Source organism: Jaculus jaculus, chromosome 15 (genome assembly GCF_020740685.1).
Source record: "Jaculus jaculus isolate mJacJac1 chromosome 15, mJacJac1.mat.Y.cur, whole genome shotgun sequence".
NCBI classification, from domain to species: domain Eukaryota; kingdom Metazoa; phylum Chordata; class Mammalia; order Rodentia; family Dipodidae; genus Jaculus; species Jaculus jaculus.
In genome coordinates, this window is record NC_059116.1 from 539,046 (window position 1) to 557,039 (window position 17,994).

The 17,994-nt window shown below is 35.9% G+C and overlaps 1 protein-coding gene across 1 annotated transcript in view; it reads left to right on the plus strand.

The window, feature by feature from the left end:
* Positions 1–4,899: 4,899 nt before the first annotated feature.
* Rab27b (RAB27B, member RAS oncogene family) overlaps positions 4,900–17,994 on the plus strand; it is a 184,935-nt gene continuing 171,840 nt past the window's right edge. Inside the window, exons 1-2 of the mRNA XM_045134600.1 lie at positions 4,900–4,961; positions 5,075–5,146. Coding sequence (XP_044990535.1) covers positions 5,145–5,146 — 2 coding nt within the window. The 5' untranslated portion in view covers positions 4,900–4,961; positions 5,075–5,144. The remainder of the gene's footprint in view (positions 4,962–5,074; positions 5,147–17,994) is intronic.

Below are 17,994 nucleotides of genomic sequence, written 5' to 3' on the forward strand. Positions count from 1 at the left end.
AAACATAAGCCACTCTCCATTATCAAGCAACCACCAATCGTGTGCTACAAGAAGGCCTACACCTATTAAATTCCCTATAAAAAAGTAAGGGTTACCTCATTTGTCTGGTGCTAACTTATTCTCCATTGGAAAATCTGCTTCTCTTTTTCAGATAGACATAGATCCTAAGGAGAGATTGGTCTTTAATTTTCTTTTTTTGTTCTGTCTTTGCCTGGTTTTGGTATGAGGGTGATTCTGGCTTCATAGAAGGAGTTCAGTAGAATTCCTTCCTTTTCTATTTTATGGAACATTTTGAGAAGCATTGGTCTTAGTTCTTCCATGAAGGTCTGGTGAAATTAGCCAGTGAATCCATCTGGGTCTGGGCTTATTTTAGTTGGGAGACTTTTTTTTTTTTTTTAATTTTTTTACTTTATTTATTTGAGAGCGACAGACACAGAGAGAAAGACAGATAGAGGGAGAGAGAGAGAATGGGTGCGCCAGGGCTTCCAGCCTCTGCAAACGAACTCCAGACGCGTGAGCCCCCTTGTGCATCTGGCTAACGTGGGACCTGGGGAACCGAGCCTCGAACAGGGGTCCTTAGGCTTCACAGGCAAGCGCTTAACTGCTAATCCATCTCTCCAGCCCGGGAGACTTTTTTATAACTGCTTGGATCTCTGTATTGGTTATAGGTCTATTTAAATGGTTTATCTCATCTTGATTTAATTTTGGTAGGTCATATGAATCAAGGAAATCATCCATTTCTTTCAGATTTTCAAACTTAGAGGCATATATATTCTTAAAGTATGTCCTTATATTTGTCTGAATTTCTTTGGTATCTGTTGTAATGGTGACTTTTTCATCTCTAATTTTATTAATTTTTGTCTCTTTTCTCTTTCTTCTTGTCAAATTTGCTAAGGGGTTATCAATCTTGTTTATCATTTCAAAGAATCAACTCTTTGTTTCATTGATTCTTTGGATTTTGTTTTTTGGTTTCTATTTCATTAATTTCTATGCTAATCTTTATGATTTCTTCTGATCTACTGATGTTGTTTTGCCTTGTTCTTCTTTTTCCAAGGCCTTAAGGTAGAGCATTAAATCGTTTATTAGTGAACTCTCTAATTTCTTTTCTTTTCTTTTCTTTTCTTTCTTTCTTTCTTTTTTTTTTTTTTTTTTTTTTGATTTTTCGAGGTAGTGTCTCACTTTCAAGCAGGTTGACCTGGAATTCTCTATGTAGTCTCAGGGTGGCCTCGAATTCATAGTGATCCTCCTACCTCTGCCTTCTGAGTGCTGGGATTAAAGGCATGTGCTACCATGCCTAGCCTCTAATTTCTTAATATAGGCACTTAGAGCTATAAATTTCCCTCTTAGGAGTGCCTTCATTGTGTCCTAAAGGTTTTGGTATGTTGTATTATCATCATCATTTGATTCTATATATTTATTTATTTCCTTTTTGATTTCTTCAATGGCCCATTGATCATTCAATAGTGTAGTTTTTAGTCTCCATGAATTTTTGCATACTATGTAGCTTTCCTTGTTGCTGATTTGCAGTTTAATCCCATTGTGGTCAGATAGAGTACCAGGGATTATTTCAGTTTTCCTATATTGTGAAGATTTTTTTTTGTGTCCAAATATATGGTCTATTTTAGAAAATGTTCCATGTACTGCTGAGAAAAATAAAATGTATATTCTGCAGCATTTGGATGGAATGTTCTGTAGATGTCTGTTAGGTCCATTTGTTCCATGACATCATTTAATCCAGATGTCTCTCCATTTATTTTTTGCTGGGATGACCTGTTAGGTGATGAGAGTAGGGTATTGAAGTTTCCTACTACAATTGCACTGGATGTTATCTGTGGCCTTAAGTGTAATAGTGTTTGTTTGATGATACTGGAAGCCCCCATGTTAGGTGCTATATGTTTAGGATTGTAATGTCCTCCTGCTGGAGTGTTCTTTAATCAGTATAAAATAACCTTCCTTTTTCTCAGATTCATTTTTATTTATTTATGAGAGAGAGAGAGAGAGAGAGAGAGAGAGAGAGAGAGAGAGAGAGAAGAGGAAGAAGAAGAAGGAGGAGGAGGAGAAGGAGGAGGAGGGGGAGGAGGGGGAGGGAGAGAATTGGCATGCCAGGGCCTCTAGCTACTGCAGATGAATTCCAGACACATGTGCCACCATGTGTATCTGGATTACGTGGTACCTGCTGACTTCTTCCTTGATCTGTAAGCTTGAAATAAATTCCTTCCTCCTCTAAACTGTGCTTGGTTTGGATGTTCATTCCAGCAACATGGAAACTGACTATAACTTGCATTAGATAATTAGATAATAAGATCACTGTGGAGTCTTCTTCAGTGTCCTGTGAAGCACTATCAGGAAAGAATAAATGTGTGTATGTATGTGATTTGTGTGAGTTTTAAGTTTTTTTTTTGTTTCTAGCAGTAGAAGTTTAATATCATTTTAATGCTAAAATGTAGAGTAATAGTGTAGATGAAAAACACTTAAAATAAAATTGGAGAGAGTAGAAATATTAGTGTGAGTTGTATGAAATTTATCTTTATATATGCCTATATATGTTTGTTTGTATTAGTAATGTACTTTACATACATATAGCCACAAATTAGTTGTACATTCATTCTTTGCCCTTCCTCTCTTTTGCCCAGCTCCTCATCCTTTAAATGTCAGTTCAAATGTTGCTTCTTAAGGAATATCTTCTTTGGCATACTATTACAGATTTTGATCCTATTATATCAGTTGGGTTCAAGATTCATTTTCCATCCTTATAAAAACCTTCCTTATCTCAGTTTATAATTGAAATTCTCTAGTGATATTTCAATAATGCTTGCCTGCCCCACCACAATGAGCTTGAGGAAATGATACTATCCAACTTTATTCATGACTTCACACTAGTGACTGATGCAATACTTGAAGCCGAATATGTAGTTTACAAGTATGTGTTTAATAAATGGATTTTTGTCCCCATAAACTCTTCTCTTGTGATCAGACTTTAGTCATACAAGAAGTAATACAACTCCCTGACTGGTATCATGTGTCAGTGGAGGGTATTTTGTCTCACTGGATGTCCTCCTATTTCATGAAGTAACATCAAATTAAAGAAAAATATACTTGGACTGAAGAGATTTCTCAGTGGTTAAGGTGCTTGCCTGCAAAGCTTAAAGAGAAGGGCTTGATTCCCCAATACCCATGTAAATCCTGTTGCACAAAGTGGTGCATGCATCTGTAGTACGTTTGCAGTGGCTGGAGGCCCTGGCATACCCATTCTCATTCTCTCTCTATGCTTGCAAATAAATCAATAAAAATATTTAATTAAAAATACTTACTGGGGGCTGGAGGGATGGCTTAGCAGTTAAAGCATTTGTCTGCAAAGCCAATGGACCCAGGTTTGATTCTCCAGGACCTACATTAGCCAGATGTGCAAGGGGGCAGCAGTTGTTTAAATAGATGGCCCCAATATATTCCTTGTTTTTTTTTTTTTTTAATTAGTTTGTAGTTTGCATCTGTAGCCACCTGGCGGGGCATGTCACTGGGGATATTTTAAGGTGTGGTGGTGGGTTTCAGATTTCAATCTAAAGATATGCAAAGTGTGCTTAGCTGGAGTTCCTGAAATGTGTTGTGTGCTGTGCTGTGTGGCTTTTGGCTTGTGCTTCTCTCTCTGCTTGGACCTGTAAAAGCAGGCCAGCTTCTTTTGCCATTTATGGAACTTCCTCTGGATCTGTAAGCTTCAATAAATATCCCTTCCTCCATAACTGTGCCTGGTCTGCTCATCACTAACTCTGACCATTTGCTAACAAATCTTGCTTAAGCTGACTGTACAGATTCTAGTTTCAAGTATAAAAACTTGCTTGCCACACCCAAACTCTAAACTATATTCTATCTATCTATCTATCTATCTATCTATCTATCTATCTATCTATCTATCTATCTACATAAAACAACCTAACTCTCAGGATGATCACATTGCCATAATACCAAAATGTAGATGCCTTTAGCAACTGCAGCCCACCATGACTTACATTATTATCTCAAGGCAAATATTTCACATATGCATAATTTTTTATACACAAATTAATGTTTTAATTTAAATTGTGAGCTCCTTAGGGGCAAATGTTTCCTTGGCATAGTACCTTAGTGAAATTAGTCACTTAGAGTGAGATACACAAAATTAAATGTTATCATTGGCACCTGTATTCTGTATTGTAACTTCTCAGTTTATGATTACTTTATTTTTTTTCACACACATTTGCTGAAGGCCTAGTATGTGTTGGCTAATTTTTAAAGGGTTACTTTGAAAAGTAAATAAGATAGATTCTTCCTTTTAGACATGTGTGTGACTCTACATGTGTGCCCATTTACATGCATGCATTTGTGTATGGAGGCCAGAAGACAACCTTTTTATATGAGTATGGGGGACAGAACTTTGGTCCTTGTGCTTTATCTGAAGGTATCCAATTGTTCTGCATCCATTTCAATTTATGCTTTTCACAGAATAGGAGACACATGAAGTTTTAGGACCTTGCAAATTTTTTTTAAAAGAGTAACAGACTAAAAAAATTCTCTACTTTATTATACTTTTTTACCTTTATAATTTAAATATGGGTAAAAAGTTACCATAAAATAGATTTCAGTATGTATGGTATACAAATGAGTTTTCTTTCTGAGAACCCTTTGCTTTTACTATTGTCACCAGTATACTTTTTTCAACAGACCTCATCAATAATTATTTTGTTTTGTTTTTAACAGCAGAAGCAAACTATTCATCATTTTCCTATGAATAAACCCGACTCCCTTGATGTTTAACCACATGGCATCCCTAAAAACCTCTGGAGTTACCCAGCCTGCTAACCTGGAGCAGGCACTAGGACCGCCCAGCCGCCCATAGGCAGGAGCTCAGTCCCTCTGAGCTGCCTTTGCAGTTACACAAGAGAAAGCGTTGGGCATGCTCCCAGGGACCCTTTCTGGCTGGCAAGAAGGTACTGACGCTCAATCACGCAGATCTGTGCACCGCAAGCTCACTTTAATCTGACCCTCTGCAGGTCTGTCCAGCACGTACCGGGTGACAATTATTTTATGTTAATTTCCACAGAGGATGGAAGCAACAGTGTCATAAAAGAAATGGGCTAGATATTTTCAGAGGCTGCATCTGGAGGCATTTGATGTAAGTACCTGTGTCTGGGATCTCTGATGTACTGGTTGTACTGTGTGCCTTGACCTTCCTCATTGATAGCTCTGTGAAATTCCATCTGTATATTTCATTCATGCAGGAAGAGCAACAGAGGGTGACAGAAACCACTAATGACAGGCCTGAAACTCCACTGTAGAGTGGCTGTGCTCTGTTTTGCAGCCTGCAGGTTTGCAAGAGAAGCTGGTTTTGCACAGTTTGGAGAGGGAAGAGATTTTGCTTAGGGATGTAGACAGCTTGCTTGGTTTCTGCTTTCTTTTTTCAAAGCTGAAAGACATTGCTGCGGTGTGGTGTAGGAGGCTGCTCATGCTTTCTTTATAACTGCAGTCTGAATACTCTCGTCATAAATGTGCACTACAAAAAAAGCTGCTAAGACATTCTGTACTTCCCAGAGAGAGCCATGGAAGAGAAATCTGCTTCGTTGGCTTTCTCTTGGTGAGTTCGCTTTTTTTTGGTGACACTATAACCCATACCAGAGTTAGTCAATTGCAGAAAAATTGGCAAGCTAAGCTTCTCTTCTCCTAGTCAACAGTACAGTGGCTACGTATGATAAAGGACTCGTTTGCTGTTAGAAAACCCAAATGAATATGATTTTATAAAGAAAATGGAAATTTTCTTTAAATACCTTATGAATCCTTTGAAGAGGTTTTTCTGGGCCTTGGTGCCAATTTCAGGCATCAAGAATTCTGAAAACTTTAAGACCTTGTCAGACTGTTAGATTTTATTATTTATGAACCTCAGTAATCCATTAGATTTATGTTTTTTATACTAAATGTAATCAATAAGTACATTCATAGATATATAAAATACTGAGACTAGTAATAGTCGAGTCATATAGGATAATACTGCTATTGAGACTTATCTGAGGAAAGAAAATAACCAAGATATAATGCAAAACATCAAGGTTGTAAACTGACTTCAATGAGAAATATTTATTGAAGAACTTTTAAAATACATTTAATGTTTGAAAATTTATATATTTACATATTCCATATTTGATATATTGAAACTCTTAGTTGAGATTTCAAATGTTTAGGAATCAGACCCATGCCTATAGCCTTCCTGTAACTCTATTTGATACAAGAGAGAGAGAGGCAAAGGTACACATGGATAGGCAGGGATAACTACATTGCTCCGTACTTTTTATTTTTTACTTTTTGGTTTTTCTAGGTAGGGTCTCACTCTGGCCCAGGCTGACTGGAATTAGCTAAGTAGTCTCAGGATGGCCTCGAACTCATGGTGATCCTCCTACCTCTGGACCCTGAGTGCTGGGATTAAAGGCGTGTGACACCATGCCTTGCTCCCCACTTTTTTATGTTTTTTGTATTGAGCTCTAACATCTACTATATAAATATGCTATATATTATTTAAGTATAATTGACATTACAAATGGTTATAACTACATGTAAAAGTACACATTATTATTCTTATATAATATGTCTTAAGATGAAACACAAGCCATTTTTGCTGATAATGCTTATCTTCTGGATACAATGAAATGAGATTGGGGCAATTAAAAAGCTTTCCTTGGGGCTGGAGAGATGGCTTAGTGGTTAAGCACTTGCCTTTGAAGCCTAAGGACCCCTGTTTGAGGCTTGATTCCCCAGGACCCACATTAGCCAGATACACAAGGGGCTGCATGCATCTGGAGTTTGTTTGCAGTGGCCGGAGGCCCTGGTGTGCCCATTCTCTCTATATATATATTTGCCTCTTTCTCTGTCACTTTCAAATAAATAAATAAAAATAAGCAAAAAATTAAATAAAATGTTTGCTTGGTTTTTGAACCAAGACTAATTTTTAATTTTATTTTTGAGTTGGTATGACAACATACTACGTAACTGTAAACTTTGTGTGAAGTCTCCTCCACTCTTTTAAGAAACCTTTTCTCTAATTTAAGTCTGGAAAGATGACTTAATTCCTCAGGTTAAAATTTAGTTGTGAACATTCTTTTTTTAAAAAAATATTTAATTTATTTTTATAAGCAAGAGAGAGAGGGAGGGAAAGAAAGAGAAAAAAGGAAAGAGAAAAAAAGAATTGGTGCACCAGGGCCTCTAGCCACTACAATTGAACTCCAGACACTTATGCAATCTTGTGCATCTGGCTTATGTGGGACCTAAAGAATCAAACATGAATCCTTAGGCTTTACAGGCAAGCGCTGTAACTGCTAAGCCATCTCTCTAGCCCTATTTATTTATTTTTAAGGAGATAGAGTGAATGAAAGAATGTGTCAGGTCCTCCAGCCACTGCAAATGAACTCCAGACGCATGTGCCATTTTGTGAATCTGGCTTTATGTGGGTACTGGGCAATAGAACCTGGGTCTTTAGGCTTTGCAGGATGGTGCCTTAACTACTGATCTATCTCTCCAGCTCAGTTGTGAACATTGTTGCCTAACATATAAATCTTGAGTATCATCATGCTTCAGTTTTATGCCACATTTAACCATTATCGATGTCTCATCACAAGAGATTTTAAAGTAGCCTCAAAATATATTGAATCTAAAGTTCTACTGGATTCAATGATGATGTGGGCAATAATCCTAAGAATATAGATTACATTCAGAATTTGACATCTTTCTTCCCGAATTTAAGTCTTAAAATGAAGTCCACTGGACAGATCTAACTGACTGATGACCATGCTCCAAGAACATCCGGAACTGCCAGCAGGCAAATGGGGCTTAAGCTCGAGTAAAGCACATGGATAAAACTAACTTGTTAAAGTGTGAAAGTGGTGACTTTGATGCTTGAGGATATTGAGGATAATTTCCTGAGATTCTGAAAAGCCTGCTTTCTGAGATGTAGGTTGATCAATATGTTCTTAATGTATTAGATAATGGTAGGGTAGACATTTCTAACCCACTTTTATTGAAAAGAGCTTCAGCAAATAGCAAAATTAAAGTACTGATATTATAACATTTTTCCGCAGTAGGCATTCTCACACAAATAGGAGAAGACATTTATATAAGAGAGCTTTTGCATTATTAAACCATTTATAGTAAAGAGAGAAGAGAAACTTGAGCTGAATTTTCTACTATTACTATTAACTTTTATATCTATCTTCCAAGAATGTTTGCATAAGAAACCATGTCTCCTAGTATTAGTCACAGAAGTATAACCAAGTCAACAAGGGCCAACTTCCAATGGGAAGCTGAGAGTGGGAAAAGAAAGCATTGTTGAATGGATAAAGTATGAAATGTTAAGAAATGACAAATAGTCATTCTTCTGGATGCATCATGCAAGATAATTACAATTCTAACATAAACTTTTAAGAAGTGGTTGGACACATACATAAGCCACAAAATAGGAATTCATGTAACTTGAAATTATTTTTTTTGAAATCTCATTATGATTTTTCCTGTTAAATAAAAGAATTGAAGAAAAGACATGGGATAAGGGTTTTAGAGGCATAATAAGTCAGTTATTTTCTTGTTGCTGGGATAAAATAATTAACTGGAAGCAGCTTTAGACTTATATTCAGCTTACAGTTTATAGGGGAAGTCTGTTATGGTAGGTAAAACATTGCAGGAACAGAGAGCTGTCATCGTGTTGTTATATTCACAGGGAAAAGTAGACAGGGAGCTTAAGACGGCAAGCAGGACTAGGCTGTAACACTCAAGGTCTATCCTCAGGTATAGTACCTCCAGAAAGGCTCCACTTCCTAAAGGTCCTACAACCTCTGCCAGCTGGAGCTTAAGTGATGAAGCATTCAAACACACAAGTATATGGGGGAACATTTTTACATTAAAAGTATCACACATACTATATTCATACTGGTTATAGTTGTATGAGCCAGGAGGATCAAAGTTATATATTTTGTGGCAGTTTAGTAAAAGGGGAAAGTTATTATTTATGTGCTTTGGGAACAAGATTATTTTTTCTGATAGCTAAGTTCTCATCATTTCCAGAATTGGATATTACTTATCTCATTCGAACACTCGGGTGGCTAAAGCAAGAAATTCACAGCTTGAAGGCTATCCTGGATAACATAGAGGGTTTCTGGCCTATATGAACTATACAGCAAAATTCTGCTTCAAAAACTAAAATGAGGAGGGTCCCTTTGGAGGGGAGAGGATAGGGAGGAGGCTAACAATGGAACCAACATGACTATATACACACTGTGTACATATCTAATAAAAAACTAAATAGAAAATGAAGAGGAAGAAAATATGAAAAAAAATGTATGTGTGACAGAAATCTTTAAATAATATGAATCAGTCTTTGAGCATAAAACGCAAGTTAAAAGCATGAAAATATATGCCATGTGTTTTTTGATAAGTGGATTTACTAAAAATATGGTTTTAATTTTTTATTTATGTTCATGTAAGTGTATCTGATGCAGATGTGGTGTACCACTCGCATGCTGTCATTTTATTCATTTCTAAATCTCTAACAAAGAGGAAAAATGAAAGCTATAAAAAATTTGTAAATATGTATTGATCATGAGTCCACTGATGTTTAAGTGACAAACAAGTTTTGCTATTCCCTGAAGTATAACATGATCAATATATTTTACATATTGGACTCAGAATAAAATTTAATGTATACAGCATTTAATATCCTTGGATTATCTTTTTTTAAACATAATTCATTGATTCCTCATTATTTCCCTGATATTGGAGTGGGAACAGTAAGCAAGGACTTTCTCATCTGTCTAGGTCTTCACTATTCTGTAGAGGGTTATATGTAATAAATAAATAAATAAATAACTGGATAATACCCATATGTCATTGCTAAAACTGTTTTATTATTATAATCTATTTAAAATTAAGCAGACTTATGACAAATTAAATAAGTACTAATGTGAAAATTAAAAGATAGTAGTGCTATGACTAAGAATGGTTGTATACTACCTGGTCAAACAAACAGGTATTAAAGTATCATTGCTGTGTCTCTTGCTTTAAATTCTTTTAGTGATTTTATCATATAATTGAGAGAGAAAAGATAAGCACTGTGTGACAATCTTCATTGTCAATTGAACTAGATTTAGAATCACCACTGAATCATACCTCTGAGTGTGTCTATGAGGGTGTTTCCAGAAAGTTTATTGAGTAGGGAAGACCCATACTAAATGTGAGTAGCATCACATGGGCTGGAGTGTCATAGTGATTAAAAAGGAGAAAGAAAGCTGAGCATCAGCATACATCTCTCTGTGCTTCCTGACTATGGGTGCAATGTGACTAGCTGTCTCATGTTCCTGTCTCTATGATTTCCCTGTCATGTACTATGCCCTCAAACTGTGAGCTAAAATAAACCTCCTTTCTTAAGTTCCTTTTTGTCACGGCAATGATAAAATTAGTTTATATACACTTCCACAGACAACACAGAGAAAATTGTTCCTGAATTTCCCAAGGACCAGAACTGCACTGGGTGCTTTGTTAGATGTTGACATGATTGATTTTTTTCGTCTTCTTCAAAACCACCAGTCCTATGGTTTTCTGGGTTAGCTAAGGTGAGATTTCTCCAGGAAACACTGGACTGAAATGAGTACATCCAATAGTTTAGACACACAATCTCTGTCAGGAATGTTTGCTGGGTTCTGCCAACCAACCACAACTTGAGAAGGGAGTTTTGTACAGTACTTCCCAGTATACAGTACAGAGCTTAGGTTCAAATTAATGAAACAAGTTAATTGATGAAGATTGCACTTCATTGATACTAGAGTAATTTACATTTATTGGGGTTTTGTCATCTCCTCATAATGAAGCAGTAAAGTACACACCCACACCTAAACAACAATGTTTTTTTCACAAGCCAATTGTTATAGTTAATTCTCATGTGGGATATAATTATTATATTATATTATTATTATATTATATATATTATATTATTATTATATTATATTATAACTATTATTTCAACTAGTTATCTCATTGCTCTAAATGATACACAGTTAGGTATAGCAGTAAAAATTTTCCACAGTGCCATTTCATCAAAAAAATGACTCTGGATGCTATCAGCATCCAGATGTATAAAGTTCTCTTATCATTGAAAATCCAGAATAGCAAACAAAATTAGTTTTTAAGCTGGAAAACACTAGTATAGAATACAAGAATGGGACATGTGTGTCTCTGATGAATCTAGACTGAAGCTAAATAAACAAATACATACTAAAATTTATCCCTGTGCATGATTATGAGAAGGATATATCATATGGAAGTGTGGCAAAGCAAGGTGTTTTGAGCCACAATGAAGCCAGGGGAAGACTCAGATCAGAAAGTATAAATTAAATTCTTAAGATTCTCCTATGGATGTATGATGAAGTGAGCTAGATTTTCCCACCATGATAAAGATTCGCCTGGAATCTGTGAGTCTGAATTAAGCCCTTTCTTTCCATTAGCTGCTTTTGTTCAGGTGTTTGTCTCAGCAATAAGAAGGTAACTGCAATAAGAGAGAAAAACAACAGGTGCTCAAAAATGCTAGCTCTCTAATTTTTCTCCCTGTTTTGTGCAATCATGAACCTATGAGTGAGTGTCTATTAGGAAAAAGTAAGAATTGACAAGTCCAAAATGTGATTGAACTAATTGACTTTTATTATATCTTACACATGGGATTTTCTTGAAAAAACAACACCACCACTGGATTTCTTCATAGGTGCTGTGTATGTTCTTTGATATTTAATGTTTGTATGTTTATAGTCATTAAAATGTGTTCACAAAAACTAGCTTATGGTAAATTTAAAGACATAGTTTGAATTTAAGTTATGAAAAAAGTCACTTTGTTGCACAATCAATTGGTGGGAAAGAGCTCTAGCTCTGAGACTGACACCACATCTGTGAGGCCACAGGTGTCTAGATGTCATGCTGTAGATGATTTTAAAGCATTTCACTTTACATGAGACAGCTTCAGTTTTCACAACTAAGTTCCAACATATTAGAAATTTACCATTTTTGTTTACATGGGTCATAATAATAAAGGTCAAAACACTCTAGGCCCACTATTTCCTGAGTCAAATAATAGCCTATTGTATTTTAAGTGAAAACACAGATATCAGAAATCTTCTTGCAAAATAGAGTCTTCCTGATTGAATTAACTTATGACCACAATAATTAATGATTAATAAATTAATTAATAATTAATAATTAAACTTGGGCTGGAGAGATTGCTTAGTGGTTAAGGATCCAGATTCCATTCCCCAGGACTCATGTAAGCCAGATGCACAAGGTGGTGCATGCATCTGGAGTTTATTTACAGTTTACAGTGCCTGAAGGCCATTCTTTCTCTCTCTCTGCCTCTATCTCTCTCTCAAGTAAATAAAATTAAAAATTTAAAAACAAAAGAAACTCTTTAATAAAGAAAAGGTGATTTGTTCAAACATATTCTTAGCACATTTCCAACACTTAAATATGACATCACTATCCCCCCAAATTTCCCCTCAAAAATTATGAAGCTCAGTAGGTGGATACTTAAGACTTTAGTTTAAATCTAGCCCATAGCTACCAAACAAATGCATAGCCTTGATCACCCATGGTTTTTGTTTTTCACATACATGCAAAGGTTGCTTTTCAAGCTGGTACATACACACACACATACACACACACACCCCTTGGTTAGGAAGCTGTGTTTAGGTTTTTATTATTCAGATAAAAATAAATATACAAGAAGGTCAGTTTTTTCTATATATCCAATGACATATGGATTTTACAGTAATAATACTTGAGAGATAATTGCTAGCTAAGTTTTGCATAATGTAATTTACACAGCTTCCTTTTTACAAACTCTTTAACCTTTAACTTGTGAATCAATAACATTGCTTATTGAAATTGTGTTTATTTAGCAAAATCCTTCACATTTCAATCATTTTCTGACAGAATCACAGCAAAACAATAATAGATAAAAATCTGTGCTTATTGCAGTTCATTTCAAAAAGTACTTTATTTAAAAAGTTTCTATCTAAAAACAGTAACTAGATTAGTTAAATACTGAATTACACTATAGTGCAGAGCAGGCTATGTTTAAAGTGGAAAAACAAAGTATCTTTTAAGGCAAGAAAGTTATAGAAGCTTTGATTTCAAATTCCAGTTTTTAATATGTAATTGAGATTTTCTTAGAGGAAGAATGATAGGCGCTTTCAAGGGCTTTAGCTCAAGTATTAGAATGCCTTGATGAGAGTGAATGTGGTATGCATTAAAGTAAATTGCGTATGCAGGATTCATAATACATAAACATTTGCAAGCTAAGTCTTTAATACCACAAGATATATGCATATTATTTTAAACCACTTTAGTTTGTTTTTTACATACAACTATGTTACTATAAATTTTTACTTTTTATATAATTTTAAAAAATATTTATTTATTTATTTAAGAGAGAGAGAGAGAAAGGCAGATAGGGAGAAAGAGAGAATGGGCACACCAGGGCCTCTATCCACAGCAAACAGATTTCAGATGCTTGTGCCCCTTGTACATCTGGCTTACATGAGTCCTGGGGAATCAAACCAGGGTCCTTAGGCTTTGCAGGCAAACACCTTAACTGCTAAGCCATTTCTCTAGCCATAAATTTTACTTTTTTTTAAATTTAAAATTATTTATTTATTTATTTGAGAGCGACAGACACAGAGAGAAAGACAGATAGAGGGAGAGAGAGAGAGAATGGGCACGCCAGGGCTTCCAACCACTGCAAACGAACTCCAGACGTGTGCGCCCCCTTGTGCATCTGGCTAACGTGGGACCTGGGGAACCGAGCCTCGAACCGGGGTCCTTAGGCTTCACAGGCAAGCGTTTAACTGCTAAGCCATCTCTCCAGCCCTAAATTTTACTTTTGACATAGGAATAATCTACTACATTTAGCAACAGTATGACTTGCATAGTCTTTGGATAAATTTGTTTGTAGTTATAGGTCTTGTTGCAGTTAAAGTGAGAAATATGCACAACTATGGAGCCATTTGAAACATTAATGATCGTTTGTTTCATGTTCAGTTTTACAGTCTCTTGTGGGATATTAAAATCATCTTAACAGGGGTTAGTGAGATAGCAAAACCTGTCTCCCAGGGTTTGATTCCCTAGTAGTCATATAAAGCCAGATGTACAAAGTGGCACATGCATCTGGAGTTGCTTATAGTGGCTGGAGGCCATGCTTTCTCTGTCTGTCTCTCTCAATTAAATAAATAAAAGTATTTTTTTTTCCAGTTTCTAAGGTTTATTTTGCAGCAGAGCAAACACAGAATACCTGAGGCAGGAAGGGGTTGTTAAAAAAGCAAACAAAACAAAACAAAAACCCACTTAATTTTTTTTTTATCTTGACAGATTTTTTAAGCCAAAAAAAGCAAATTTTTATTGTGATCAGATAACTTTTTTTTCTCTCCTATCTAACACTGTTATTCTACAAGTCTAACTTCATTAGAGTTTAGTTTTGTTATCCTAAAAGTGTCAGGCTAATGGGTACTTTTAAAAGTTCTTTTTTTTTTTTTTTTGCAGATCCATTGTTATTTATTTATTTATTTATTTAATTTGATTTATTAGTTTTCTTTTCATCAAATACAGGCAGTTTGGTACCATTGTTTAGGCACATCTATGATCTACCCCTTCCCATTAGACCCTCCTTGTTGATGTAAATGGGTCGTGCATTGTGGAGTTAGTCCCCAGTTATTGGTATGCTAAATGTCTCTGCAAATCATGACCCAACATGTGACTCTGACATTCTTTCCGCCCCCTCTTCTGCAAAATTTCCCTGAGCCATGTTGGGCTCATTTTTGGTCTGCTTCAGTGCTGAGGTGTTGGGGGCATCTGAGGATCTGGCTCTCTGATTTGGTAGGAGTTAAATAAAAGTATTTTTAAAAGTTAAAAAAACAAAATCATCTTAACAGTTTGTTAGATGACTAAATCACACTCCACACTATGGGATGTATGATTCTGCACAAAATGCACATGGCAACTTTCAAGGACACAAAAGTTCTGGAATGTAGGGAAGAAGAACGGAACTAAGTAGGAAATCAAAAGGAGTAAGTGAGATCCCTGATGGTCATCCCTGTGAACCTGGGATTGAGAGTGGTATGAATGAAATCCAAAGGTTTGAATAGGGACATAATCCCAAAAGCTTCAGAAAGTCTTCTTCCTCTGACCAGAGGACAGCAGCAAGAAGACTGCTAGTTGCAGGAGCCTCTAGAAGAGTTGTTTTCCTCAGCCAACCCCCAGCACAGAAGCTTCAGCCTTTCTCTCTTTCAGAAGAGCAGTGGTGGCAGTGGCAGCCCCTGTGGGTTGTTCTTGTTCCTTTCTGCTCCTGTTATTCTCCACTTGAGAGTAGCTCAAAGTAATCATTAACCCAGAATTCTATTCTAGCAAAAGAAAGTAAAAACATGTCTTAGAATTTGAGGCAAACTAGGACATGTTTTACTTATTTATTCAAGACAGAGAGACACACACAGAGAGAAGCAGACAGAAAAATGATAAAGAGATAGAGAGGGAGGGAGGGAGAGAGAAAGAATAGGTGCACCAGCCCCCATTGCATTCTAGTCCCTGAAAATGAACCCCAGACACATGTACCACCTTCTACATCTGGCTTAAGTGGGGCCTGGAGAATCAAACCTGGGTCCTTTGGTTTTATGAGCAAGCACCTTAACCATTAAACCACCTCTCTAGCCTTAGGACAACATTTGAATGAAAACAAAATGAACTGAACTTCAATAGACTGCATTTGAAAGTAATAGAGAAGAAACTTAAGGAAAAAAAATGAAGTCTAGAAAGTTAGCAATTAAGAAAAAATATTGAAGCTGGGCATGTTGGTGCATGCCTTTACTCCCATCACCTGGGAGGCAGAGATAGGAGGCTTGTGCTGAGTTAGAGGCTTCCCTGAGACTACATAGTTAATTCCAGGACAGCCTGGGCTAGGGAGAGATCCTACTTCGAAAAACTGAAAAGAAAAATCAATTGAAATATTAAATTTCTGAGTAAATAATCTATGCTACTTTGGCTATAACATATGCAACCATTGAAAACAGGATTTGTGGCATTTTATGATAGAAGTTATTACATATTCATGTACAATCTGTGACAACTACATCATCATGGGGCAGTAGACAGAGACACATATATTTGTAAAATTTCTATTTATTAGTTGAAAAGAACACAAAACAATACTGTAAAGAAATTTGGGGAAATGCCATGGGAGGGTTAGATACATGAGGCCTACAAGGAGAAGTATAAATTTTCTAATAGGAATTCAGGAGAAGAGACTATAAAGGAAGAGAAATCAAATTTTAAGGGTTAAAGACTGACAGGTTTTAGGGAAAGGTCTTAAAAAAAAGATACTGAGGATATGGAGTCCCAAGGAGGTAGAGGGGAAAGAGACCACATCTTAAACATGTTAGAGTCATGTTGTGATAGAACAATGGCAACAGAATTTTTGTGAGCATAAAAGCAAAATGGGATTTAAAAAAAACTATAAAATGATACCATGGGGAAAAAAGAAAAGTATCTGATTTATAGCATTGTTTGCAAAATTGGCAATTGTAATTGTTATCTTCTCTTTTCAAGTCAAGTACCAATGTTTTAAATTTTGTAGGCAAGTGCCTTAACTGCTGAGCCATATCTCCATCCCACAAATGTTATAAATCTTTTTTTTTTTTTTTTTTTTGAGGTAGGGTCTCACTCTAGCCCAGGCTGACCTGGAATTCATTATGGATTCTCAGGGTGGCCTTGAACTCATGGCAATCCTCCTACCTCTGCCTCCCGAATGCTGGGATTAAAGGTGTGCACCACCACGCCCAGCAAATGTTATAAATCTTGTATCTACAAAACCAACAGGGAATTTTAAGTGACTTATAAACTCCCGTACAGCAGGCAAGTAGCAAAAACAAAACAAACAAACAAACAAAAAACAATAAAAAAACAAGCAAAATAAGAAAAATTTAGTAAATGGAAGTATAAAATAAACACCGTTAACAGTATGATGCTATAAATTATTAACTCACTTTGTATTTTAAAAGTCCCGTGATCTGTTCCTTATGAAGAACTACTCCTAAGACATAATGAAAGTAAAAACAGCTATAAGTAAAGTTGAAAACTACCTGGCATGATCATTCAGTTAATGCTTTTTGCTAATTTACAGAGGGTTCTGTGATTCTCCTTGGAATTATACACTAAATAATTAAGAAGTGACAATTTTGTATTTTTCTTTAGGCAAAAACATGCTCCCAAGTTTATAAGGAATGATATTCTGTTCAGAGAATATCTTAAGAAGACAATTTCCAGAGCCAGGCGTGGTGGTGCACGCCTTTAATCCCAACACTTGGGAGGCAGAGGTAGGTGGATTGCCATGAGTTCGAGGCCACCTTGAGAGCACATAGTGAGTTCCAGGTCAGCCTGGACTAGAGTGAGACCCTACCTCGAAACACCAAAAAAAAAAAAAAAAAAAAAAAAGACAAGTTCCTAAAACAATAATTCAGATGGCAGAGCCTACTTGATAAACACAAAATGGAAACATGTAAATGTATCTTTATTGACTTTTTGGCCTATTACTGGCATTACTGTCTTGTGGATTTAGGAGTCATGTGCTTAGTCTTTATTTTCCTTTAAAGGTGGTCTGTGGGTTTATACCTTCATTTCTCAAGGGCTTTTTGAAAGATAGTTCCCCGAAGAGTTCCTCCAAAGCTGAAAAAAATAGGTACAGAAATAAGAATGCACTTTCCTTTACCACCCATCTTGTGATAAATTTTGTAATAAGTTTTCCTTATTGGAAAGTACAGTAAGTCTCTATTATGTTATATTTTATATTTACACTGTGCTTACTTCTTTAATTGACTATATAGCTTTGATTTTATATTTATGTTGATGTGCTTTTCTCTGAGAATTGTTTAAAAATCTTGTGTTGTGACAAAATATAATTCTTGCTAT